The 27,168-nt window shown below is 56.1% G+C and overlaps 2 protein-coding genes across 4 annotated transcripts; both read right to left on the bottom strand.

Moving 5' to 3' along the window:
* Positions 1 to 9: 9 nt before the first annotated feature.
* On the bottom strand, positions 10 to 16,490 carry FXYD5 (FXYD domain containing ion transport regulator 5). 2 transcript variants are annotated; one of them, XM_055146099.1, is made up of 9 exons: positions 16,068 to 16,490; positions 15,363 to 15,423; positions 13,128 to 13,205; positions 12,474 to 12,530; positions 8,746 to 8,826; positions 5,389 to 5,457; positions 4,269 to 4,307; positions 4,090 to 4,164; positions 10 to 327 (listed from the first exon to the last, which is right to left on the bottom strand). In XM_055146099.1, the coding sequence occupies exons 1-9, from the start codon at positions 16,488 to 16,490 to the stop codon at positions 278 to 280; spliced, it is 933 nt and encodes a 310-aa protein (XP_055002074.1). In that variant the 3' UTR covers positions 10 to 277. The 2 variants fall into 2 exon arrangements, with proteins under 2 accessions (XP_055002074.1, XP_055002075.1); XM_055146100.1 differs by lacking the exon at positions 16,068 to 16,490 and adding an exon at positions 15,581 to 15,664.
* On the bottom strand, positions 16,460 to 27,072 carry FXYD7 (FXYD domain containing ion transport regulator 7). Of its 2 annotated transcripts, none has more exons than XM_055146102.1 (6): positions 26,884 to 27,072; positions 22,227 to 22,256; positions 19,677 to 19,751; positions 19,523 to 19,556; positions 19,336 to 19,376; positions 16,460 to 16,813 (listed from the first exon to the last, which is right to left on the bottom strand). In XM_055146102.1, the coding sequence occupies exons 1-6, from the start codon at positions 26,912 to 26,914 to the stop codon at positions 16,791 to 16,793; spliced, it is 234 nt and encodes a 77-aa protein (XP_055002077.1). In that variant the 5' UTR covers positions 26,915 to 27,072; the 3' UTR covers positions 16,460 to 16,790. The 2 variants fall into 2 exon arrangements, with proteins under 2 accessions (XP_055002077.1, XP_004600803.1); XM_004600746.2 differs by having other exon boundaries at positions 19,514 to 19,556; positions 26,884 to 27,065.
* Positions 27,073 to 27,168: the final 96 nt, after the last annotated feature.

Raw genomic sequence — 27,168 nt, 5'->3', positions numbered from 1 at the left:
CAGAAAGGATCAGAGTCCACAGAGCTTTATTTTTTGTCTCTACAGAGTAACTTGGGGGAGGGGGCCTGGCCCAGGGTGCAGAGCAGACTTGGCCGATGGGGTTCCTTGGGTCTCTGGCCCTGCCTCAGGATCCATCCACGTCTTCCCACGCGGGCGGGGCTTCACTGACCACGGGGGTCTCAGGCAGGCAGGGGGAGCTGGGCACGGTGAACTGGCAGGGCCCAGTTGCTCTGGGAGTGTCCATTGGCTGGTCGGTCCTCACTGCCGGTGGATGGACTCACCTGCGGTTCTTCCGGCACAACTGGGGCAGACGCCTGCACTTGCCACCTGTGGGCAAGGGGGGGCATCAGTGTGAAGTTGGATGGCACAGAGGGTGGGGCGCTGTGGGAGACCCCTGGATCCCACCTTCCAGAAACTCCACTCTTGGCCAGTGACCAGAGGCAGAAAGTGGGGAGCCAGGGTGGGGTAAACTCCCCCCAGGACCTCCCCCATTCTCCCACCCCAGGAGCCCTTGCCAACCCCTTAGCCTAGTCTGCATGGTTCAGTGTTCAGCTGGCACACACTTATTATGCACCTACTGTGTGCCCTGGGCCCAGGGTTATAAGAAAGGAGTCAAGTCAGACCAGCATGCAGGGGGAGGGCTCAGACAGAGGCAGAGGCTGCATGCAAAAGAGAAGCAAGGAGGGGCCTCACGAAGGGCCCATTGGAACAAAGAGGTGAAGGGGGCCAGGGCACCTCGTGGGCATCTGGAACTCCCATAGCAGGCAGAGGGAACAGTCAGTGCAAAGGCCCTGAGGCAGAGGCAGAAGGGTCAGCTCTCAGGCCAGCAGAGAAGCTGAATTGGAGAATGAGGAGGGGGGGAACTTCTGAGTACAGCACCCACTGATTCCTGGGGTACCCCTGTGCTGCTCCCCCTCAACTTCTCCGGTCTCATCCCCTCTGTTCTCCACCAGCCACGCCACCCTCACCCCACAGTTGCCACCACAAGCTTCCCTCTTTCCTGACTGGGGGATGCACCTCGACGCTCCCCCCAGCTGCTCTCTACTCCCCCCACCACCAGGCATCACCCTAATTTACCTCTTTTGAGGGAGCATGTCTCCTCAACCCTCCCAGTTTCGCTTTTCCCCTTGGTCTCCCGCCCAGCGCACCCGGCTCTCTGCGCTCTGCACCTTGGTCTGCACCCCAAGGATCTGCCAAGGGACCCACTAAAGAGCCCCACAGTTGATCCTTAGGCTGTGCCCTCACCAGACCTGGGGCCGGGCCTTCCCTGGACCTTAGGTGCTGTGTGAGCCCGGGGAGTCTCTCGGGTCTCTGAGCCTCACTATCCCCACCAGGAACGGGCCCACGTGAAGCCAGGAGCCCCCAGGAGAGTGCAGCCGCCGTGCTGGGCCCCCCTCAAGCCTGCTCAAGTTAGCAACAGCTCAGGCGGAAAAGAAGGGGCCACGCCCACTGGCCTGAGGAAGGCGCAGGATGAGAGCAATGAAACTGTCAGTGACCCAGCCCAGCTGAGCTTGAAACTGGGCAAGAAACCTGCGTTTGACTTAATCACAGCATTAAAAAAAAAAAAGTGGGGCTGGAGCAATAGCACAGTGGGTAGGACGTTTGCCTTGCACGCAGCCGACCCGGGTTCGATTCCCAGCATCCCATATGGTCCCCTGAGCACCGCTAGGGGTCATTCCTGAGTGCAGAGCCAGGAGTAACCCCTGTGCATCGCCAGGTGTGACCCAAAAAGCAAAAAAAAAAAAAGTATCTTTTCCTGTGCAGTCCACACCCGGCAGAGTGAGGCATGCAGAGGCCATGCAGGGCCTGTGTTACCCCTTGGGCCTTGCTTCTCAGCCTGCATTTTATTTTATTTTATTTATTACTTTTTGGGTCACACCTGGCGATGCACAGGGGTCACTCCTGGCTCTGCACTCAGGAATTACTCCTGGCGGTGCTCAGGGGACCATATGGGATGCTGGGAATCGAACTCGGGTCGGCCGTGTGCAAGGCAAACACCCTACCTGCTGTGCTATTGCTCCAGCCCCTCAGCCTGCATTTTAAAAGCTGCTCCAGGGCCTGGAGAGATAGGACAGTGGGGAGGGAAATTGCCTTGCATGTGCCTGATCCAGGTTCAACCCCTGGCACCCCCTATGATGATCCCCCGCCACCAGCCAAACCGAAGCAATTCCTGAGCACAAAGTCAGGAGTAAGCCCTGAGTGTCACTGAGTGTGCCACCCCCCCACCCAAACAAACAAACAAGCCGTTATAAATCAGGCGCTCTGCTTCTTACCCCCACTCAGGGCTGCCTCCTTAGCATGCCATGTCCCCCAGAGGCTGCCCTGAGAGGCCACGCCCCGGGCCCCTGGCAGGGAGGAAAGGGCAGAGGAGAGGCCCTGCTGGTGGGGTCACAGGGAAGCAGCAGCAACAACTTCCCTGGGGCCACAGCTCCCACCCAGGGGCACCCCTACTCCGCCCTGCCCGTCTCCTCTCACCAGGCCCCTTCAGGGCCCCCTTATTGCTAGCCCTGGGTGCTGCATCACCCCATCACCGGAAAGTTCCTCAGAAAATCTCGGATGACAAGGACAGTAGAGACCAGGGCCAGGAAGAAAGTACTCCACGGTGGGAAGCCTGTCTCATGAGCTGGGGGAGCAGGCAGCTGGGAGAGAGAAGGGATCACGAAGTCAGTGATGGTTGGAGGGATCGCTCGGGATGGGAGATGCGTGCTGGAAGTCGGTAAAGGAGCAAACGTGATAGCCTCTCAGTATCTGTATCGCAAACCCTAATGCCCCAAAGTAGAGAGGGTGTAAGAGGGAAACTGTCTGCCATAGAGGCAGGGGGAGGAATGGGGGGGGGGGGGGGCGGGAGGGATACTGGGGACACCGGTGATGGAAAATGTACATTGATGGATGGACGGATGGGTGTTGAGTTGTTGTATGACTGAAACTCAAACATGTAAATTTTGTAAATGTAGCTCACAGGGATTCAATTAAAAAGAGAAGAAATCTTGGATGAGCCTTTGAGGGCCCCTCTGCCGCCTGCCGCAGCTCTAATCCAGCCGCCCACCTCCCAGGCCCAGAGAGCGCTGGAGAGAGAGGGAGGCCGCTGCTACCCCTGGCTTGCACAGCTGAGGTGCATGTGTCTGGGGGAGATTTCTCTCTGGGTGAGCTCGCTCGTCCTCCCTTCCCCCACCGCGACCCGGCCTCAGACACTTCTCACGTCCCCATCGTGGTGTGACATTAACTCAGAAATGCCCCCCCTTCTTTTTCTACCCCGGCCCTTTGAACCTGACAGTATGACTTGGGCCTCTCGACAGGGTGATTTTTCTCTCTCCGTCTACTTCCTACTCCAACTAACTAAGCCAGGTCTCATGACTTGCTTGGCCAACAGAACAAGACAGAAATGCCAATGGCCAAAATAATGGTGGTGGGAAGATGTCATGGTGGTGGGAAGATGTCACGGTGGTGGGGTTGGTGTTAGAATATGGAATGGAAGAAATCATCATAAACTACTTTATAAAAATATTTTTTTAAAAATAGTGCCACCAGCCAGTTTCAAGACCTTCTTCTATCACTGTCTCACAGACATCCCACCTGCACCGGAACAAGCTCAGAGGAGCTGACTGCAGGATGAGACCATCAGGTGAAGACCCCACGTGTCCCTAGAAGCAGCAACACCCGCCCATCCCAGCAATGACCAAAAGCTGACCTTGAATGCAAGAATAAGCCCAACAGTGAGGCTGGAGCAATAGCACAGCGAGTTGGCCATTTGCCTTGCACGCTGCCAACCCGGGTTCGACTCCCAGCATCCCATATGGTGCCCAGAGCACCGCCAGGAGTAATTCCTGAGTGCATGAGCCACGAGTAACCCCTGTGCATTGCCGGGTGTGACCCAAAAAGAAAAAAAAGAAAAGAAAAAGAATAAGCCCAACAGTGAACAGAACAACCGCCCTGCTGAGGCTGGCGGAATCTTTCTGAATCCTGCCCTGCTTCGCTGAAGCAGCCTTGCCCAGAGGCCTTGAGAAGCCACTCCTGGGTGAGAGAGCAAGCTGAGGTGAGTCCCCGCCACCCTCTGTCTGGGTGCCCCTCCTGCCCAGCGCCCCTTCTCACTGGTGAGAATGACGATGCCCGTGATGAAGAGCACAGCTGCGATCAACAAGCCCCGCTTCCGGAGAGTATACTCATCTGCAGAGAGGAAACCAGAGGAAGTTGATGAGAGGGACCAGCACCCTCCCGCTCCCCCTTTCCTCTGCCCTCCCACCCGCCACATCCTGCCCCAGGTGACTTACCGTAGTAGAAGGGAGTCTTCTCCCTGGGAGTCGGAGGGCCTAGATGTGGGGTGAGGTGGAGTGAAGCAAAGGTTTTCAGGGAGGGGAAATCACAGAACAGCAGAGTCGGGGGAGAAGGAAAACCTGCGTCTCAGCCCCAGTGCAGATGGAATAAAACCCAAAGTCCTCCCCTGGCACGCAAGCCGGCTCCCCTCACCTCCTCACTCTCACTCGCCCGCCCACGGTGCTTCTGGCCCACGAGCTGTCCTGCTGGTGACGTATCAGACCAGTCACATGGCATGGCCTTGGCCCTGGCTGCTCCCAAGGGCTGCGGCATCCCTTCTCAGACTGCCACTCAATGGCCCCCTCCTCTCCTTTTCAATAAGCTCTCCTTCCTGGGCAGAAACACTCCCGGCTACTCTCGAACCCTAAGTCAAGATTACTCTTTCTCCATAGCAATTTATGACCAGCTGAGGGACAGTGACCATGATTCTTATTTGCCATCTTTCTCCCTCGCTCTGTTCCACGAGGGAAGAGCTTTCTCTCTAGTTGGCTGCTCTATTTATTCCTGGTACCATGTGCCTGGCACACAGCAGGTACTCCATAACTATTCTGAATGAATGAGTAATTGAATTCATTGAGTTAATGAGTCACTGAATTCTCTAGGTGGCCCTCGGGGATGTCATTGCTATCTGTTTACTGATGGCTGGCTGGACAGGGGGTGGAATATAAGCACGTGATGGGGAGATCCAGGGACTCCTACATGCGAAGGTCTCTGCTGACCCCAAACTAATCTGAGACGCCAGGGCAGGTGACGCTGAGAACGGGAGAACCACCCAGCTGAGCCCAGATTAACGGCCGACTTCCAAACTACAGAGCCGAGAGCTAAATAAACGGTTGTCATTCAAAGCCACTGCTCGGTACGAGCAGTCACACTTAGGCATCAATTCATCAACTCTGTCATTGATTTCGGAGTTGACCCAGCGCCCAGCCTCTCCCACGCATTAAGTCATGCATCCGCTAGCACGCATTCACTGAGGACGGTGCGGGGCTGGGCAGTATTCCAGGTGCTGGACATACACGGGAGGAGGGGGGGGCGTAGATGATTGTCTGCTTCAAGTCTGGGAAGGGACTTACTGACCGGTTGGCCTGTCATCAAGGGCCTTCAGCATGGTCCTGAATGGGGCTCGTGTCGGGGAGGGTGTGGGGCCTTCGGTGGAGCAGCCGATGATGAAGGGCCGGGAAGAGCAGTGGGAATAGAACAAAGAGCATCGTTGAGCACTGGGTACCTGGGAGAAGCCTCTCGCACCCCCATCCATTTCACGTGTAGGCAGAGGTAGCCCCTCAATCCCCCCAAAGGCAGCATGAATGGCAGGTGCGGCTATATTGAAAGAAGCCTGCTCTCTCGAGTTAAAACCCACTACCCAACCCCTGAGGAGCCCCTGGCCCCTCTCCTAGCACCTCCTGGACCACCCCTGAATCTAGGAAGTGAAAGGTCATATCTGCCAGAGGGCCTACAGGGTGGAGAGAGTTGTTATCAGATGTGGAATGTCACCTCTCCCCCAGACCAAAAATACCAGCGTATTTCCCGTTCTTGCCCCTCTCAAAGTCCATGTCCAGTCCAAAGAAAATGCAGGCAGGGGCTGGAGCGATAGCACAGCAGGTAGGGCGTTTGCCTTGCACGCGGCCGACCCGAGTTCAATTCCCAGCATCCCATATGGTCCCCTGAGCACTGCCAGGAGTTAATTCCTGAGTGCAGAGCCAGGAGTAACCCCTGTGCATCGCCAGGTGTGATCAAAAAAAAGACAAAACGAAACAAAAAAACACAGGCAAGATGTGTCCCCAGCAAATTTCCCCTTACAGTCACCGCCATGAGAAGCCAACGAGTGGAACCCCAACTCCCAGGCACCTCACAACTGATGGAACTGACAGCCAGCGATTAGGAGAGGCCCAGGAAAGCCTTATCCCGACGGAGCTGCACTCAGCACGATCAACAGAGTGGGGGCAAAGAGGGGCCAGTGTTGAGTGGCTCACATTCCAGCTCTCCTACATTAGGCTGTGTGGCGCAGGACTAGCTGAGTGACCTCTCTGAGTCTCAGTTTCCTTCTCTAAAACATGGGGGTACAGAAGCCAGAGTGATACAACAGCAGGTAAGTCACTTGCCTTGCACACAGCCGACCCAGTTCTATTCCCGGCATCCCTTATAGTCCCCCAAGCACCACCAGGACTCCTGCATGCCGAGCCGGGAGTAAGCCTTGAGCACTACCAGGCAGGGTTTGAGCCCTGGCATCTCATATGGTCCCCTGAATTACTCCCGCAGAGCCAGGAGTAACCCCTGAACATCACTGGGTGTGACCCCAAAACAAAAAATAAAATGGAGAAACTGCTGTTCCCCAATCTCAGGAGTGCTTGTGAGCACTGCATGCTTTGAGCCCATGCAAACGCAGACCAGCATCCTGCACAGGATGAAACACGGTAGTCGCTGTTGTTGTTCGCTGTTATGACTGACTGGCACCCTCCCTTCTGACAGCATCCCCCACTTCCTGCTCCAGCTTCACTGGGCTCTCAGTCTCCCAATAACCCAGCCACCAGGGGGCGCACATGCTCAGTTTCACCCTACCCTGGGGCTTTGAGCAGGAGGGTGACGAGGTGCAGGGGGGAGGTGTGGGTGGGGTACAGCTCCAGGAGGGGAGAAGCAAGCCTGGAGGCAGGAGAGAGGCTGTGGGGCCTGGAAGCTGTGACTCCCAGTGACCCCAAGGCTCCATGGTCCCCTCCACCCCTCTGCCACGTGCCACAGGGAATATTACTAAGTAACACCAAGTGACTTGGGTACGGGGCGGGGTAAGTGAATTCAGAGGAGTTCAGAGTGAACACAGGGTAAGTGAATTCAGAAGGCTTTTCAGTTGGGAAGCACAGACCCTCCCTCCCGTTCCCTTGTCCTCATGACACTATTCCTATTTGCTGTAAAATGGGTTTCATCGATTCCAGCAGAATGAGAAAGCAGTGATGATGTCAGTGTTCTTGTACAGCACCCGGGCTGCACAACCGTGCCTGCATGTGAGAAACAAAGTCACAGGACCCAAAAGTGGGGACTGCTCCCCAGAAACGGATCCTCTCAGGGCTGGGGTGAGAGTACAGCGGGGAAGGTGCTTGCCTTTCATGCAGTTAACCTGAGTTTGATCCCTGCCACCCCATAGGGTCCCCCAAGCCCGCCAGGAGTGATCCCTGAGCACCAAGCTGGGAGTAAGCCCTGCGCACCGCTGGGTGTGGCCACCAGACAAAAGCAAAACAAACAAGGAGATGGATGGTCTCACAGCCATTAGCTGGGCTCCTTTCACGCCCGCCCCTTTCCTACGTCTCTCTCCACCTCCCCCGGGAGTCTTCATCTGTGTGGTCCAGGCAGGGTTGGTCCCTGCTCTCCAACCCTGGGTGGAGTGGGACACGGTGAGGTAGGGCACGACTAGACTCGGGTCTGACCAGTCAGCGGTCAATTTCCCAGCTTCCCAGGGGCCAGACATGGGTGCGTGACTCTAGCTGGACCCATGTGAGTTAGGATGAGGCCTCAGGGCTGTAGATAAAGAGATATTATCTCACTGCGCACATCCCGGGCTGAACTTGAAACTAGAAGGACCATCACTAACACCAGGAGGGCGAGAGTGTTTGGGAATGGGGCCAATGGGGCCAAGACAGGGAGCAAGTCAAGGATGGTAGCTGGGCTTGTGCTCCCTGACCCAGCCATGCCTGAAAGCAGTCCTCTGGCCTCTGCAGAACAGATAGTGTCTGTTGCTGTTCTTGTTTAAATTGATTTTTCTGCATTCTGCAAGAGCAGAGCTCCTGGGGCCGGAGCGATAGTAGAGTGGGTAGGGCATTTGCCTTGCACCTGGCTGACCTGGGTTCAATCTCTGGCATCCCCTATGGTCCCCCAAGCACCGCCAGGAATAATTCCCGAGTGTAGAGCCAGGAGTAACCCCTGGACATTGCTGTGTGTGATCCCCCAAAAAAAAACAGAGAAAAAAAAGAGGAGAGCTCCTGGTCTCAGGAGAACATACCCACTAGCACTGCCCTGTGAAGGGCTCTAAACTAGACATTGTTCTTCTTCTTTTTTTTTTTTTTTTTTTTTTTTGCTTTTTTTGGATTACACCTGGCAATGCACAGTAATACTCCTGGCTCATGCACTCAGGAATTACTCCTGGCAGTGCTCAGAGGATCATATGGGATGCTGGGAATCGAACCCGGGTTGGCCCCATGCAAGACAAACACCCTACCCACTGTGCTTAAGGACACCCGCCACAAAAAAACGGTTATTAAGCTGGCAGCCGCGTTTCACTGTTTCCCAAGCACCATCGACCACAAAACAAAAAAACGTTTCTGAAAATCTGCTAACAGTTCCCCTGTCGGGTACCCTGAGAAACACACTGGGGGGAAATGCAGCCCCAGATGGAGAGTTCAACGATTCTCCCAGGAGGCTGTTCCCAGTGGCAAACGCTACCTTCCATACCTTCCATGTGTCTCTGGTCTGAGCCTGCAGGTGTTGCTCGAGGGACATCGTCTCCAGCTGGACTCTGCTTCTGGGTGGTTTCTGCACAGGTCGTAAGAACCAGGAGAGAGAATAGTGCATGGGCAACAGGCAGCCCCACACAACAGCGAACACCCCCGCCCTGCCTCCCCCATAGGTCAGACCTGAGTCCTGACCCCAAGTGTCACTGAGGCTGGGAAAGGAGGCAGAGCTGTCTCTTAACTGGGCACCCCTATGCCCAAGTGGTTTAGAAGACAAACGTCAGAGCCCTGGGGCATGGCTCAGTGTCTAAATACATCTGCCTTGGGGCTGGAACGATAGCACAGTGGGTAGGGCATTTGCCTTGCACATGGCCGACCCGGGTTCGATTCCCAGCATCCCATATGGTCCCCCAAGCACTGCCAGGAGTAATTCCTGAGTGCATGAGCCAGGAGTAACCCCTGTCCATTGCCGGATGTGACCCAAAAAGCAAAAAAAAAAAAAAATGCATCTGCCTTGCAAGCGTAAGAATGAGTGTGATCCCAGCACTGCCCACTTGCACAAAGCTGTCCCCTCGGCTCTATGTCCGGGACCCCCAGAGACTCACCTGAATCTGTGGTCTCCTGGACATGGCCAGGCGTGTGCCTACCCCCACCCTGCAGACATTGCAACAACAGCCACAGAGAAAAAGGAAGGGAAACTTCTTTTTTCTTTTTAATTAAAAAAAAAAAAATCAATGTCGGTGTCCCCTATGCCACAGTGCTGATCTGGCTTTTTAGTTTTTGATTTGGGTAGTGTTTGGGGGTCACAACCAGCAGTGCTCAGAGCTAATTCCTGGCTCTGAGTTCATGGATCATTCCTGGTGAGCAACGGGATGCTGGGAATTGAACCCAGGTTGGCTGCGTGCAAGGCGAATGCTCTCCCTGCTGTACTTTCGCTCAAGTCCCTGTGTCACAGGGCTGAGAACTGGGTGCTGGAGCCAGCCTCTGGGACCCTGAGCAACCATGTCTCTCCCTCGAAGGAACAGCCCCCAGGAGATCCTCTGAGCCCCCGTCTCCTTCTCTGTAGAGTAGGGGTAGTGGTGTGTGTGTGCGTGCGGACCGAATGGGTGAACGCATGTTAGAGATCTGAGTTTGACAGACATTTAAGAGCTGTTTGCCCAGGGAGGTGGGGGAAAGGCACTTGGTGGCACTGTGTGTAGCAGGAAGAACTGCAAGCTCCCTCTGCACGGCTTCAGGAATCCCGTCCCAGGCCCTCCACAGAAAACCACGGGCTATCAGAGAGAGCAAGTCAAGTTCCTGCTTTCAAATATTTGCGCTATAAAAAAGTTAAGCAGGGCCTGAAGAGACAGTATTGCGGGGAGGGCACTTGCCTTGAACATGGCCAAACCTGGCTCGATTCCCCAGCACCCCACATGGTCCTCCGAGCTCTGCCAGGAGTGATTCCTGGGCCCAGAGCCAGGAGTGAACCCTGTGCATCACCAGGTGTGGTCAGAAAAATAAGGCAGAGCAAAAAGAAAAACTACAAATAAAACAAAACAAAGCACATCATTGCAATCATACAAATGCACGTCCAGCCAGTGCATATTCTTCAGTAATTTCCATGAGTTATAGCGTCACGGAAGAACTACCCCACGCCCCACTCCCTTGGGGCCTCAGAGACTGGGCAGAGAATAGGACGAGAATAAAAGGACTTAGTCTCACCTGCAATATCTGTATTATTTTCACGGGGAATGTACACACTGCTCTAGCACAATAAAGGAAAACTGAAGAGCACTTTTAAACAAAATTTATTTTGGGGTCACACCTGGCTCTTATCAGGGGCTACGCCCAGTTCTGTGCTCATAGGTTGCTGCTGGCAGTGCTCAGGGGACCATGCCATGTCAGGAATCAAGCTTGACCCACTGTACTATCACTATATTCAACAGTCTTAAAGGCATAGACACATGTGGATTTTAAATTGTGCATAACTGAAGCTTATGTGTTATAATGTTGCATTACTGCAATGGGAGGGGGGAATCACTGTATCACTGTCATCCCATTGTTCATCAATTTACTTGAGCAGGCACCAGTAACATCTCTATACCTCCCAGCCCTGAGATTTTAGCAGCCTCTCCTTACTCGTCTTTCCCAACAACTAGAGGCTCTTTCAGGGTCAGGGGAATGAGACCTATCGTTTACTGTTTTTGGCATATTGAATACGCCACAGGTAGCTTGCCAGGCTCTACCCATTGCAGGCATGATACTCTCAGTAGCTTGCCGGGCTCTCTGAGAGGTGTATATATATATATATATATATATATACACACACATATATATATATACACACACACACATATATATATATACACACACACATATATATATACACATATATATACACACATATATACACATCATATATACATCATATATAAATCATATATATATATATGATTTGTTGCCTACTGCCTGAACTCCATCAAATATGGTGTGGTAATTATGGAAAATGGGTAGAAAGTGTCTTATAATGTGTCCGGAAAGTGGCCCGGAGCGTGGCGGAGGTTGGGTAGTGGAGGTCGGCTGTAGGGGCTGGGCCCCTTGGGGTGGGGAGGGTTCTCACCCGCTCCCCCCTCTGGGGCACCTCGAGTGAAAACAGCCTGGCATGGAGTCGAGGGGCGGGGGATATTAAAATGGTATTAAGGAAAGAAACCGGGGCCTGGACTGATAGTATAATGGGTAAGGTGCTTCTCAATGTGGTTGATCTAGATTTAATCCCCGGTACCACATATGACCTGAGTACTGTCCAAGTGACTGAGCACAGAACCAAGAGTAAGTCCTGAGCATAGCCACTTGTGGCCCTAAAACCAAAAAGAAAATAGACAAAACTAAAAAATATAAATGGCCAAGAGGGGGTAAAGGAAGGAAGGAACAAAGGAACGAAGGAATGAAGGAATGAAGGAAGGAGGCAGAGAGGGAAGGTGAAGACTAGAAAACCCAGTTTTGTCATAGCAAAACTGTCAAGGAAAAAATATTAATAAGTAGCTATAGTGGGGGTGGAGAAGGTGTAAGAAGTAAGGATACCTTTTTTCCTTCAAAAGAGGAAAGCAAGGGCTGGAGCGATAGCACAGCGGGTAGGGAGTTTGCCTTGCACGTGGCCGACCTGGGTTCAATTCCCAGAATTCCATATGGTCCCCTGAGCACTGCCAGGGGTAATTCCTGATTGCAGAGCCAGGAGTGACCCCTGTGCATCGCCGGGTATGACCCAAAAAAAAAAAAAAAGAGGAAAGCAGCTGAATTCTTTTAACACATTTAAATCTTTGGTAAAAGAAGCAAAGTTCAGATGGTCAACTTTGGTGTTCCTTAGGATAATGATGCATTAGTGTTGCTCACACAGTTCTGGCAATTCAATGCCCGGGGTAGTTAAAAAAAAAATTCAAGAACAGAAAAAGATGAAGAGATGAAAGGAAGCCACAGGAAGGGCAGCCGGTGATGGGGGTGGTTAGCCGGGGTTCAGTGTAGAGCAGTTTGCTAAATCATCCATTTCTGACGGTTGGTATTTTTCCATATGCACGTTACATTTCACAATTTCAGAGATGTTCTGTTTGTTTTAATAAGTGAATGGAGTTCTCTGATTGCCTCACCATAAAGTAAACCAGGCGGGTCAGAGTGGAGGGTGGCGGTGTGTCTGAGGGAGACAGGGAGCACGTCAGCCCCGGGCCCACCTCCCTGAGCCCACCCCTGCCCACTCACCACCAGGCTGCGGGGCGGGGGTTGGAGGTCTAGACTGCAGTTCTGGGGCGTCGGTGTCTGGAGTCCGCGACAGGACATTGGAGAGAAAAGAGAGAAGGTGTGGAGGTCACATTTGGGGGTCCTCAGCATAGCCACAGAGAGCTCAGTTTTGATGCAATGAAAATGATGTAAATAACCTGGCCTTGTGTCAATTGCCCAAATGCGTTGCCAGTATCTCTCCTGTCTCGGTACTTCCACCCTAGTGATGCCCACTCCCCTACCCAAGCGTGGAGTCTGGCCAATCAGCGTTCGGCGCCACAAGGACCAATCACAGGCAGACACGTGACTGAGCCTAGCCAATGACAATCAGCCCTGGGACAGTCGCTGGATGTCAGGACGGAAAGGGAATATTTTTTCTTAGCAGATAAAACAGAATGCCCAAGCGTCGATGGACCCATCCTGCGCCCGTTAGAGAGAACGTGCCTGAGAATGAAGCCTTCCCAGAAAAAGCAACAAGTTCTCCGCAGCGACATTTCAGCACCTACATCAAGCCAGGCGTAATGCTCTTTCATTATTCTTCAGCTACACAGCTCCCAAAAAAATCACCCTTTGGTGCAAACTTGAGACTTTTGTTGCTGTTGCTACTTGCGACAACAGGCACACGACAGACCTTACCTTGAACTTGAGTTTGGGCGTGAATGCTCACAGGGGCTGAGCCTCCAGCAGAAATGGTTGCGTCCTTCAGTGTCTGTCCTGGGAAGTCGAGGATGTGATGAAGCCAGGGGAGAATGTCCTCTCACCCACACCCCCTCATCCCCCTCCCTTCTGTGATCTCCGGGTTAACTTAGGAGGTGTTGTTGAGGCTGTCTGGCCCATGTGCTTTGGCCGCATCCATCTGAGAGATTCGGCAACTACTTTCAAAAATGCGGACACCCCTGCACCCCGGCTATGCCCTCTCTGGGATGAGGGAGTCAGTTCCCCCTCGAGAGCCGTCCAGGACCCTGGTCTTGGACACTTCTCCCCACCTCTCCCTCACTATGGAAATGGAGCGAGTGAAATCCACTCTCTGAGCCCCCATCTGCGGAGCGGGGGTAAATAATCAACTCACACCTCCGGGTTGTAGAGAGGGAAAGGAGATGGAAGGAGGGGAAAGGGTCCCCCCTCACTGCTTAACATGGAATCAGTTGGTGCTGGAGAGACCCACTGCCCAGCCTGGCCCAGATATCCCCTGCCCCTGGTCCCAGCCCCATGGCCGGCCACAGCCGGAGGGAAACCGTGAACCCGAGGCAGGCCAGCACCCTGCCCTCTCCCACGCTGTGTCTCCATCTTCATCCCAGTAAAAGCAAAGTCCTCGCCTCACTCCTCAGTCCCCCGCCCTCGGAGCCCTGCGCACCGCTCCGGCGTCCCCACACCTACCCCCTCCTCAGCCCTTGGCCCTGCCTGTGGTTCTCCCCCGCTCACCCCTGACATACACGACCTGCCTGCCTGATCCTCTTGGCCCTTCCAGGGGCAGCTGTGGAAGCTTGCTTCCGACGAGTGCTTCCGGGATCCCCCGCTTGTTCCCCTTCCTTCCCTTTGTGGCCCGATGTTTCTGTACCGATGGGAGGTGCTTGCGGGGCTGAGCCACTAGTAATAGCACCCTGGGTGTGTGGGATCAAACTCAAGGCCTCAGGGGCCTCACGCTGGCAAGGCAGGTGATGTCTGAGCTCTGCTGGGGCCTCTGACCTTCCCATGGGAGCTACCCTGGGGTCCCACTCCTGTCTTTCTCCACGACGCTCACCACCTCCCAGCTCTCCAGGTCAGGGACTCACGGGTGGCATGGGGTGTCTTTCCCAGCTAGAACGCGAGATCCATTCTAATCATTGGTTTTTGGTTGTGTGTGTGTGTGTGGTTTTTTTTTTTTTTTTTCAGACCCAGCCAGATCCAGCACAAAATAGCTGCCTGACAAACACTTTGGAATGACTCATGAGAAGCATCTTATCAAGAGAAACGGGGGGAGTGCGGATTTCAATGGCATGTACACTCAGGCAGGATGAATGGAATCCCAGCCACACTGCTGACTAGTTTCTGGCACAGGCTATTTCTTTTCACAGAGCCTCAGTTTCCTCATCCATACAACTGGCCGAACCATAGAGAGCAGCTGGGCTGAGCTGGGCTGGGCTTATCCCGTTGCTTATCAACTTGTTCGAGCGGGCACCAGTAACGTCTCTCATTGAGAGACTTGTTACTGTTTTTGGCATATCCAATACGCCACAGGTAGCTTGCCAGGCTCTGCCATGCGGGCTGCTCGATACTCTCGGTAGCTTGCCGGGCTCTCCAAGAGGGGCAGAGGAATCAAACACGGGTCAGCCGCGTGAAAGGCAAACACCTTTACCGCTGTGCTATTGCTCCAGCCCCAGAGAGCAGCACTGACGCCCAAATGAGCAAAGGCGGCACCTGGCAAGGTAACAAGCGTGCCCCCAACCACAGCTCTTGCTTTCAGGAAGAAAGTTCTGTCAGGGTGGGCAGTGGGGGGCTGGGGGGTGGCCTCTCTGAGGGGGCTGACTGACCCCAGCTGGGCCTCCTCCCTGCCTATCCCCCCCCACCTCCCCCCTACCCCTACCCCGGGGATCCAGAGGGCCCAGGTTCCTGGCGGCAGAGCAGGAAGCCAACAGCCACGGCCCTGCCAAGCCAAACGCCGTGAGCTCTTCCCAGGGGTGAGGCGGAGGCTGCCCAGCAGGACAGGCGCTGGCCAGACTCTGTGGAAGCGGCTGCCCTGCTCTGAGAGGCCCAGAGAGGGTGGAACGGCAGCTGCCTCCTGGGGCTGCTGGGCGGAAGCTGGGGACGCCCTGGGGGCTGCCAGTCACCTGTGTCCGCCCAGGTGGCCTGGAGGAGGGGCTGGGGCCAGGGTCGGGCAGGGCTGGGCCTTACCTTCAGCGGGGATGATCAGGCCCACGAGGGTCAGCAGACACAGCCGGCCGGAGGGAGACATCTGTGGGGACAGCAGGAACTGGGGTCGGCTGAAGCAGCCCCCTGCCCAAGCCACCCCCCAGCTCCAAGGTCACCGCCCCCCACCCCCCAGCAAGGCTGACAGCTGGCTAAAGGTCGGGAGAGGGTCCCAGAAACGGGGAGGTCCAGGCGCTCCTCACTTCTCTCTCCAGGTCTCCCCCAAAAGGACAAGCTTCGGTTGAAATTAGGGTCCCGGCAGCAGCCACTGGACATCCAGAGAGGCAAAATAAATAAAAGCGGCCCCTGCTCCCCCCCCCCACCCAGGCAGGCACTTTTCCCACCACCATCACCCACCCCAGGGCCCCTGCGGAGCCCCGAATTAGGGGGGTTCTTCCGCGGCCGTCCCGAGGAGCTGGGGAGGCAGCAGAGGAGGGGCGGAGAGGAAGAGTGAGTAATAGGCTCCTGATGCAGAGGAAAAAGTGACTGGGGTGCTCGGCGGAGCCCCGGCCAGCCCAGGGGACCGGGGAGATCCGGGCCGCGCTGCCCCCCGAGCCGGACCGGGGCGAGCGGGGACAGTGAGGCAGGTGGGAGCGCGCGGCGGCGGGGACCCCCGCGGAGCGGCCGGGAGGAGCGCGCGCGCACGGGGAGCCCCCTGGAGGCGCGCGGCCCCCCGAGGTGCGGACCCACCTGAGCAGGGGCGGCGCCGGGCGGGCGCGGCGGGCAGGGGCGGCGGGCGAGGGGCGCGGGGCGTCCGAGCCTCGTGCAGCGCCGCGGCCTGGCCGAGGGTGTGGCCAGGGGCGCGCGGGCGGGCCGGCCCGGCGCAGTCATTTCCTCTCGGGTTTCCTTTCCTGGCCGGTGGGAGCAGGGGGGGGACACCCGGGGCGGCGGGCCGGGGCGGGGCGAAGGCGGACCCCCTCCGCCCGCCCGCAGGTCTGCCTGGGTGGGGCCCGCCGGAGGAGGTGGTCGTGGAGGGATGGGGAGGGAGAGGGAGGGTCGCCCGCAGGGGCTGGGGGGTTTGGTGTGGCCCCCCACCCCATTTTGCCCCCACAGATGAGAACACACAGACAGAACAGGGGGGAAAAAAACCAAATGCACATTTATTAAGCTCATGACATAGACACCGGGTGCAGGGGCAGGGAACCTGGGGGCGCCCCCAGAACCCAGGAGCTGGAGGCCTGGATCCGGGATGCAGATGAGGGAGGGGCCGCGAAGGGGAGGGGTGGGGGGGGCTTGAGGGGGATCATCGTTGCCAAGGCCTAGGGAGGGCGGGGGTGCAGTGGCTCCAGCCTTGGGGAGGGGTGGCTCATTTGGGGGAGCGCTGCCAGGGTGGGGGTCCCCAATGCCTCCGCCCGTTCATCAGGCTCCCAAACTCAGGCAGGGACTGCAGTGGAGCTGGTGCCCAGGACGGTCTTAGACGCCGCCGCCTCCGGGAGCTGTGGGGAGACAGAGGCAGAGAAGCCTGGTGGGCAGCTCCCTGGAGGGTCACAGCTAGTGCCTGAGAAGCCCAGTAACTTAGAACAAGGGATGTGTGTGTCCTGTGTGTGTATGTGTGTCAGTTTGTGTGTTTGTGAGTGTGCCTGTGAGTGTGTGTGTGTGTGTGTGTTTATCTCTGTGTGTGTGCGTGTGTGCATCTGTCTGTCTGTCTGTCTGTGTGTTGGGGGGCCCAGGGCTAGAGTACACACCCTGATTAGACTGGAGACCCATTCGGGGAGACATCCTCCTTCAGAAATGACATCCTCCTACAGCCTCCTGCCCTCCTGTCCCCTTGTGATGTCCCCAGCCCCCTCCTGACGCCCAAGCCCCCTCCTGACACCCTCAGCCCCCTCCTGATGCCTCCAGCCCCCTCGTGACACCCCCAGCTCTCTCCTGACACCCCAGCCCCCTCGTGACACCCCCAGCACCCTCCTGACAACCCCAGCTCTCTCCTGATACCTCCAGCCCTCTTCTCGTACCCCCAGCCCCCTACTGGCACCCCCAGCCCCCTCCTGATGCCCCCAACCCCCTCCTGGCACCCCCAGCCCCCTCCTGATGCCCCCAGCCCCTTCTGGTCCCCCCCAGCCCCCTCCTGGCACCCCAGGCCCCTCCTGATGCCCCCAGCCCCCTCCTGATCTTCCCCACTCTCCAATTCGGAATTGCAGCTTCTGTGGGACCTGGCCTGGCGGGTGTTAGGGCCTGGCCACTAACCACAATGGTACACGTCACTAAGAGAAATGACATAGGACCTGAAATCCCACCCTAACACCCCCTGCTGAGAAACCCTGGCCCGCTGCTCTTGTAAGGGACCTTCCCAGCCCTGGGCTTTAGAGAACTAAAGCCCAGAAAGGGCACAGTTCCACCCCAAACAGGCGGAGATAAATTTACATCGTGAAGAGGACACCCCAAGAGTCAGCTTACCCCCCAAATCTCCATCTCTCTTCTAATTCCCCTCCACCTTTCCTCCTCCAGCCCCAACTATTCACTCTAGCCCTGCCTCCTCTTACACCCCATCACACCCTCCTCACCTACATCCTTCTTGCCCCACACCCTCCCCATCCCACACCCCTCCTTACCCACATCCCTCCTCACCACAGCCCTCCTCACCCACAATCCTCCTCACCCCTCACCCCTCCTCACCCCAACCCTCCTCACCCATAATCCTCCTCACCCCTCACCCCTCCTCACCACAGCTCTCCTCACCCAAAATCCTCCTTACCCCTCACCCCTCCTCACCCTAACCCTCCTCACCCATAATCCTCCTCACCCCTCACCCCTTCTCACCCACAATCCTCCTCACCCCTCACCCCTCCTCACCATAGCTCTCCTCACCCAAAATCCTCCTTACCCCTCACCCCTCCTCACCCTAACCCTCCTCACCCATAATCCTCCTCACCCACAATCCTCCTCACCCCTCACCCCTCCTCACCATAGCTCTCCTCACCCAAAATCCTCCTTACCCCTCACCCCTCCTCACCCTAACCCTCCTCACCCATAATCCTCCTCACCCCTCACCCCTCCTCACCCACAATCCTCCTCACCCCTCACCCCTCACCCCTCCTCACTCACAACCCTCCTTACCCACAATCCTCCTCACCCCTCACCCCTCTTCATGCCCAACCCTCCTCACTCACAATCCTCCTCACCCCTCACCCCTCCTCACCCCCAGCCCTCCTCACCCACAATCCTCCTCACCCCTCACCCCTCCTCACCCCCAGCCCTCCTCACCCACAATCCTTCTCACCCCTCACCCCTTCTTACCCCCAGCCCTCCTCACCCACAATCCTCCTCACCTCACACCCTCCTCACCCCACATCCCTCCTCACTCACATCCACATCCCTCCTTATCCACATCCTTCTTCCCCACACCACCTCCTCACTCCACACCCTCCTCCCGCCACACCCTCCTCACCTCACACCCTCTTCACCCACACCCCTCCTCACCCTACACCCCTTCTCATCCCACACCCCTCCTCACCCACATCCCTTCTCACCCCATACCCCTTCTCACCCACACCCCTGCTCACCCACACTCCTTCCCCCGCACACCCCTCCCCCGCACACCCCTCCTCACAGACACCCAGCTCACCCCTTCCTGACTCAGTGGTCACACCTATTTTCTGTGCATCTTTTCTTTGGTTCCCTTGGGACCCCTGGAAGTGTGACCACTGGCTACCTTCTCTCCCAGGCTGAGGGACAGGCAGCCCTCTGGGGCCCGATCAGGGGCTGTGACTGTCTCCTCTGTGATATCCTCCTTCTGCCTCTCTTCTGCCTTTCCTCAGCCGTGTCCCAGCTTCCAGAAGCTTCCAGTGCTCTCACAAGCCACAGGCTCTCTGAAGTCTCTGTGGCACAGCAGCTGTCCCGGCACCTCCCGTGTCCACCATCACAGTGGTCCTGCTCTCAGGGGACCTGGTGGTCTCCCCTCTAAGGACTCCCTCTCTGTCCCCACTGTCTCCCCAGAAAAGTTCTTGTTTGCTCTCACCTGAGGAGGGAAGCTCTGACTTACAGGATTTGCACGTTGGGCTGTGGAACAAAGACAGAGATAGCACAGGAGTTCCCCGGGCTTTATAGGAGCCTGGTGGAACGGACACCCTTCCATTAAGACCCCCCACATCCCGGCACCCACACCCCCACCCCACTCCCCACTTCTGCCACCGCACCTCTCAGACCTGGAGTCAGCCTTCCTGCACTTCACCTTCTTGCCTGTCAGCAGAGAGAGACACAAGGACACAGGACTTGAGGGTCCGGACACCAGGCCCCGGGGGATCTGTGGGTGACCGGGGACCCTGGGCCACCTTCTTTTCCCCAACGGGTGACACTTACTGAGGATGATGATGATGCCCAGCACGAACATTATGGTAGCCAAGGTCAGGCCCACAGTCTGCACGGTGTCATAGTCTGGGGAGAGGAAAGGGGGGCACCACGGTGGGGTACACCTCTGCCCCTCTGCCCATCTCCCAGCCTCTGCCTGACTTCCAGACTGGGGAGTCTGGAATTCGGGGAGGCTGCAGGGCTGAAGTCCCACCCTTCCCCCGTGGGTGAGTATTCACAAGCCCCCATGGGCTTCTCTCACTTCCATCATCTCCACCCTGGAGTAGATCCAGGACCCCCCTTTCCATGTCCCTGCTCCCGCCCCCATTATGGGTCATCTGGACGCTCCCATGTCAGCCAGTCACCGGAAGCCTATGATCCCTCAGAGACACCCCAGCATCCCGTTATAATCAGAGTAAAAGCCAAGGTCGCCAGCATAAGCCCACAAAGCCACAAAGTCCCTACACACACATGTCCCTCCCCTTTCCCAGCTCAGCACCCGCCTTTCAGCCATGTTCTCTCCTGCTGCTCCTAGAGCCTGTGGGGGGCTAGTTCTGCCACAGGGCCTTTGCACTGGCTCTTCTCTCTGCCTGACAGCCCTTCCTCTGAACATCTCCGTCCCTCCCTCCAGGCTGTACACCTTCTCTGGATGTCCTATTTGGATTTTTCCTCTCTTCTCAACATTTTCTAATCTCATTCTTCTCTTCATTTTCCTTCCTCAGAATCTCGTTTAGTGTCCTTTGGGGAATACTTGCTGACATGCAAATTTTGGAGTATTTACTCTGTACCAACAGAGATCCAGGCCTCTGCCCTGGTAGAGCTGAATTTGCCTTGTGCATGACCAAACTGGGTTTGATCTCTGGCACCCCATATGGTCCCCCATACCCCGACCCCACACCCCAAAGAAGCATTAAGCAAAATAAAACCCCAAACCAGTCAAAAGTCATGTGACCATGTCCGTGGGTGTAACTCCTCCCGCTGGGAATCACGAAAGAGGGCTCAATCTCTCTCTCTCTCTCTCTCTCTCTCTCTCTCTCTCTCTCTCTCTCTCTCTCTCTCTCTCTCCCCTCTCTCTCTCCCCCTCCCTCACCCTTCTCTCTCCCTTTCTCACCCCCCTTCTCTCTCCCTCCTTCCTCCCCCTCCCCCTCCCTCCTTCTGTGTGTGTGTGTGTGTGTGTGTGTGTGTGTGTGTGTGTGTGTTTTGTTTGGGGGCCACACCTTGTGCTCAGGGCTTCCTGCTTCCTGCCTGTGTGATCCTTGAGCTGGGGGAGTTGGGGGATCATACGGGATGGTGGGGACTGAACCTGTGTCAGCTGCCTGACCTGCTGTACATCCCTCAGACCCCATGGGAAGGCCTCTCCTAACAGAACAGAGTGGTTGGTATTTGATTTTATTTGTTTCCCTTTTCTTTCTTCTTTCTTTCTTTCTTTCTTTCTTTCTTTCTTTCTTTCTTTCTTTCTTTCTTTCTTTTTTTTTTTTTTTTTTGCTTTTTGGGTCACACCCGGCAGTGCACAGGGATCATTCCTGGCTCATGCACTCAGGAATTACCCCTGGCGGTGCTCATGGGACCATATGGGATGCTGGGATTCGAACCCGGGTCAGCCGCGTGCAAGGCAAACGCCCTACCCACTGTGCTATCACTCCAGCCCTCTTTCTTTCTCTCTCTCTTTCTTTCTCTCTCTTTCTTTCTTTCTTTCTTTCTTTCTTTCTTTCTTTCTTTCTTTCTTTCTTTCTTTCTTTCTTTCTCTCTCTCTTTCTCTCTTTCTTTATTTCTTTTCTTTTTTTGGTTTGGGGGCCCTGCTCAGTGATGCTCAGGAGTTAGTCCTGGCTCTGCACTCAGGAATCACTCCTGGCAGGATATGGGGACCATATGGGGTACTGGAGATCAAACCCAGGTTGGCTATGCACAAAGAAAATAAATGCTCTACCTGCTTCACCCTATGGCTTTGGCTGCTGGTATTTGATTTGAGCCAGGAGAAAAGGAGCCTGGATTGGCTGTGTGGGGAACTAGAGAAGGGTCCTCTTGGCAGAAGGAGCGGCAGACACAAAGGCCCTGGGGTAGGACAGGACTCAGTCCATTGAACCACAGTGTGATTGAGTCAGGGAGGTTAACAGGGTAAATTGGGGAGGGTTGCGGGGGACAGAACACTGGACAAGGGCCAGTTTCTTGGAGCATCAGAGCTGTGGAGCCAATTGAATGGCATTATCTAGGTAAGCTGGCCCCACAGTTCTCTAGGTGGAAGCTGTTAGCTCTCTTATTTCCAGGATCCCGAGAAGCAGTTGCTTACCCAAGCCAGCTAGGCAGGATTCAAATCCAGACTGCCCAGCCTCAGAGTTGTCTGATTCTTTGATCACCCCCACATACCAGCCCAGAGTCCTGGCCTCCTGAAGTGTAACCCTGCCACCCCCAAATCTAACGCTGCCCTCCTCAGGCCCTGCTGGCAGGAACTGTATCTGCAAGGTCTCCTCTGCCCATAGCCTTAGGCCCCTTCAGCGGGGACCCAGGGATCTGCAGCCGGCCGCCACTAAACCTCAATCCCTCATCACGGAACCCACCACTTACCATAGTGAAATGGGTCGGTCTCCTGAGGAACTGTAGGAAGGCAGGCAGGGAGAGAGAGAGTGAAATATTTCAGTACTGTTTTCTTAACAAGGGTCCCAGCTGGGGCCGCCGGGCCAATCAATGGTTTCTGAGGAGAAGTTAGATAAAGAAGCCCTTTGCTCTGGCATCTAGGATCTAGATGGCCCTGCCTCATGGCAGGGCACAGGCACGAAGAGTTACCCAGAGTCTAGAGTCCAACCCCACCTCCCGCTCTCCATGGCTTGGTACCTTACTTTGTGCAGTGCACAACCAATCCATCTGTGCATGACAGTTTGGGTCTGAGGCGACCCAAGGACTCAGTTCCTGCAAAAATATGTACATGTGCAAATGTCGCCGGGGGTTAAGAGACTCCAATTTCACTAGTAGACTGCTAAGTGTATCATCTTCCCCCTAAAACTTCTCAGTCATCTGAATGTTCTAAAAGGCACATTTTGCCGTTTTTCCCCCAAAAGCTGTAGACGTGTCTGTTCCTCTCACCTACTCACTCCTACCTACCACAATTCCAACACAGAGGCACCCTCCTTTAACTTTATTATATATGATAAACACCATCCTAAGGTAGCATAGAACCATTACTTGTTTCTAATCCATTTTTTAAAAGATATTTCCAAATTTAAGATGGCGAAATTGCTGTTGAGCTTTCCAGTACGCGGGTCTGCGTGTACCCAGCTCTTCCACGTGAAGCGCACCCCTCCGGTAGAAAGCTCACCCCAATGTCACACGTTACCACGTGTATGGATTCACTCGTCCTCGTGCCCCAAATTCTGCTCCTTAGGAGAGCTTTATACACTAGCCTTCCGAAACCCATCCTGATGACTCCCTGAAGCGTTCAATAGCTCTAGAACATTCTGCCTCGTCCAGAGCAGAATTTTGCAAAGCCAGAGCCACAAGGTGAGGACACCAGGAGAACCAGAAGGCTGGCAGGGATGATCATCAGGTGACACTCCTCTGGGCTCACGGATGGAGAGTTGCTTTGGGTAGGCCCAGGTGACCAACTCTGGCCAATGAACTGTGAAGAGATGTGTCACTGCGCTTTTTTGATTAGAGAAGTTAAGTACACATGCCAAACTCTCCTTCACTTTAGGCTTGGGACAGGCACACGTGAGCTGGTGACCACGCCACTTTTCCTTGGTAAGAAGAGTCCCCTGGGTGATGGGTGATGGACAGAGGGCAAGAGGCCCCCATTTGATGTCTGGTAACGCTGAGGCTGATCCTGGGGACTGCGCTGGTGACCACCAGCAGAGTCTTGCCTAGACTGATTGCCATGAGACAAGGTCCTGAATAACAGGACCCTCACACTGTCTTCAAAGAGGAAGTGTGGGCGGTGCCAGCCCCCACATGTGTTTCACGCCTCTCCACCCTTGCTAAGCTCCACCTTTCCCCGAGGGAAAACAGGCCCTGGGCTCCCAGCCTTCTGGATAATTGGGTTGAATTCCTTCCGAGACATGGTTTGGTTTGCTTCCTTATTTGTTTATCACACCAGCTGACAGCACTGGCCCTGGGCCCACACTCTCTTCTAAGTGGCTGTGTGGCTATGCCCGCGTCTCAGACCCGTGGCAGCTCCCTGATAGAGGCGCTATCTTCACTTCCGTTCACGAAAAAGGAGCACGCGCTCACGGAGAGCCAGAAGAGTGAAGTCACTTGTTAAGATTATTACAGAGGAGGGTGCGGATAGTTGAGTGGTTAGAGCGTTTGCCTTGCAGGCAGCCCTTTGGTTCAATCCTTAGCACCACATATGGTCCCCAAATCTTGCCAGGAGTGATTCCCCCTGAGCACAGAACCAGGAGTAAGTCCTGAGTACAACTGGGTGTGTCCCCCGCCAAAAAGAAATGATTATTATTTGGGGGCCCTCTGCCATCGGGGTGCTGCCCAGCTGAACAGAGAGGTTCAAACCTGGGGCCTCGTGCCTGCCAGGCACGTGCTCCAACCGCGTGGGCTATTTCCCTGTTTTTCTACTTGTCTCCAATTTGAAGCCAACACCTCTGCTTTTCCTATTTGTGGTGGTGATTGAATGGAAATTTTTTTTTTGTCTTTGTTTTGGTCACAACTGGTAGTGCTCAGGGGTATCTCCTGGTTTCGCATCCAGAAATTACTCCTGGCAGTGCGCAGGGGACCATATGGAATGCCGGGGATTGAACCCGGGTCGGCCGCGTGCAAGGCAAACGCCCTCTCCACCCTACGATCACTCTGGCCCAGGAAATTTTTTTTAAAAAGTTTGGGGCTGCAGTGATAGCACAGTGGGTAGGGCGTTTGCCTTGCATTCGGCTGACCCGGGTTCGATTTCCAGCATCCCATATGGTCCCCCAAGCATTGCCGGGGTAATTCCTGAGTGCAGAGCCAGGAGTGACCCCTGTGCATCGCTGGGTGTGACCCACCGAAAAAGAAAAAAATAATCAATTCCTTAAAGTAGAAACATTCAAGAAATAGCAGTGTAGGGAACATTTGGATGGGGCAAAAATGACCAAGGTGGTTTTCAACTCAAAAGCCTCAAGATGGGGAAACATTATTTTAGTCATCTGCGCTCAGTCTAAGCTCCCCTAGCAGATGGGGCGCACATTTGTTTGACTCATTGCAACTGTTCATGCTGGCATTTACCAAAGTCTCTCAAAGAAGTTTTCTGGAATGAATGGAAGGTGGCTGTGGTCCCCTGCGAGGTTGCTGGGGCGGCCCCAGTGGCGCAGCCCTGGGGCTCACCTGCTCACATACACCTCCCGCGGTGGCGGCCCTCTGCGCCCCGGCTCCTTACACATGCGCCTCTTCTGAACCTGCTGCCCTGGCAGTTTTGGTCTTGAGGTGAGGCCAGGCTAAGAGTGGTGCCTCCGGGCAGGGAAAGGAATGTGCCCAGGCTCTGGCCAGTCGCCAGGGGGACCTCAGCAAGGTGGTGGTTGCTATGGTAATTAGGGCATCTTGAGAGGCTTTTAAAAAAAAATTAAAAGTGGCGGGCGCCCCCCTTGGGGCTGGGTGGTGTCTTGGGACCAGGAAGGCCAAGAAGTGGGGAGGCTCCTCTGGGACAGGGACCCAGGTCTATGTTGTATGGGCCCTGGCCCCTTGCAGTTGGCCCTTTGCTCTCCCTCCTGCTCTCTGGCCGCCTGGAGGGAGCCTGCACCTCCTTCTCCTTCTCTGCCCAACAATTTCTTAATTCATTGCCTTAAATCCTGCCGCAAAGCACAAGTTGCTTTTCCCTCTGGGGGATTCCCCCAGACCCGAGGTCTCCTCTCCAGCCCAAATGGCGGTGGGGGAGGGTGGGGGAGGGGCGGAGGCATCTGTCCTCCCGCCTCTTCCCGTCTGCTGCCATCGATCCTGCTAACCATCATCTCTGCAAAAAGAAGCACTGGGCTCCCGCCAGGCCTGCTGCCTCAGCCCTGCCCCCCTCCCTAGGGTGGCTTCCAGCCTCTGCAGCCCCCCCCCCCCCCGCCCTGCTTTGAATTCTGCAGATATGGCTCGGTGCTGCGCCCCGGCTGCCTGCCGGGAAAGGGGGCAGGGAAGGAGCGCTCTGGTGGAAGTGGGGTCTTCTTCACCACCAGCGGTTCCTCTCTCTCCCCAGCCCTGCCCTCTCTCAGTGCTGGGAGCCCTCCGCCTGCCCTCTCCCCCATCCGCCTTACCCATTAGACACCCCCCTCTTTGCTCCTCTGCTGGGACCGTTTTAGGAAAGGGGGCTAGGGAGGGGGGGTGTGAGCGTGTAAGTGGGTGCATAACTAGGTTAATAGGTATGAAATGTAAATCGATGTGAGGCTTCAGGGGAAGGGGGGTGGGTGCACCCAAGACAGCCTCCTGAACCAGCCCAGCCCCAGGAGGTGGCTGGGAAGGTGGGTCCAGCCATTGCACGGCTGCCAGCCAAGGGGCTCACTGCAGTGGCTGCCCCACCCCGTGCCACCTCCTCTCCAGCGCTCTTCCCTCGCACCGTGGGGCCATGTCTCCCCCTGGTGTCTCTCTCGCTGCTCTCCTCCAGGGCTGGGTTGGTGGCTCTGATTTTCTCTCGGTGTTTGCATCTCCGATTGGTGCTTCCCCGCCTCGGATCCTCGCTCTCTACATCTCTGGTTCTCTCCCTGCCTGTCTCCATTCCTCTGGGTCTCAAGATCGCTGTCTGTCCGTCTCTGTCCCTCTCTCCACCTCTCCAGCATTTCCCTGCTGGGTTTCCCTGTTTCATCCCCTTCCTGCTGAACCTGTCAGTGATTTCAGGAAATACCCACCCTGGGAGCCGGAGCAGGAGAAAAAATGGGGGAGGTGCTATACCCCCTCCCCATGCCCACCCCAGGGGCTGGAGACCCTCTTTTGCGCAGTCCCACCTCCCACCCTGCAAGCCCCTCTCCTGCTGATGCCACCGTGGCGATGGACCAGTCACCCGGTTGCCATAGCTACTGTCAGCGCATCCTTCCTCCCGGGACTGCTGCTCTCCAACCCCGGGCTAACAAACCGCACCACCGGGAGGGGGTGTCCAAGAGTCCCCGAGGGCCACCAAGGGGTGCCCTGCCTAGCCTCTGCCCATGGGTGAAATAGCCCCCCCCCACCTCCCCGCACCTCTCCCTTTCCAATGCTGGAATCTGCCCAGATGCTCGCACCTAAGACCTAAATCCCAGAGCACCCCCACCCCCGGGCCCTCTCCCCAGGCGACGCTCACCCATTGTGGGGACCTGGGTCGGGGTCGCCATGCTGGGCTGGAGCAGGGGGGCGGCTAGATGCCGAGATGGTGCAGGCGCGGCCGCAGCAGCTGGAAGCGGACGGACTGGTGTCGGGGGGAGATGGGGGAGAGCCCTGGTGTTGGGGGGGCCCCGTAGCCAATGGGGGCCCGGAGAGCCCGCCCCCGTGCAGGCCACCCCCACCCCGCCCCCGCCCACTGCCGACGTCCCGCCCCTTCCCCAAGGGTGGGGGCGCCTCCTGCCGGCCGAGGGGGCGCCGGGCGCAC

This window comes from Sorex araneus, chromosome 8 (genome assembly GCF_027595985.1).
Source record: "Sorex araneus isolate mSorAra2 chromosome 8, mSorAra2.pri, whole genome shotgun sequence".
NCBI classification, from domain to species: domain Eukaryota; kingdom Metazoa; phylum Chordata; class Mammalia; order Eulipotyphla; family Soricidae; genus Sorex; species Sorex araneus.
The sequence above is the reverse complement of the archived record's forward strand: the minus strand, read 5'-3'. Positions and strand labels throughout refer to the sequence as shown.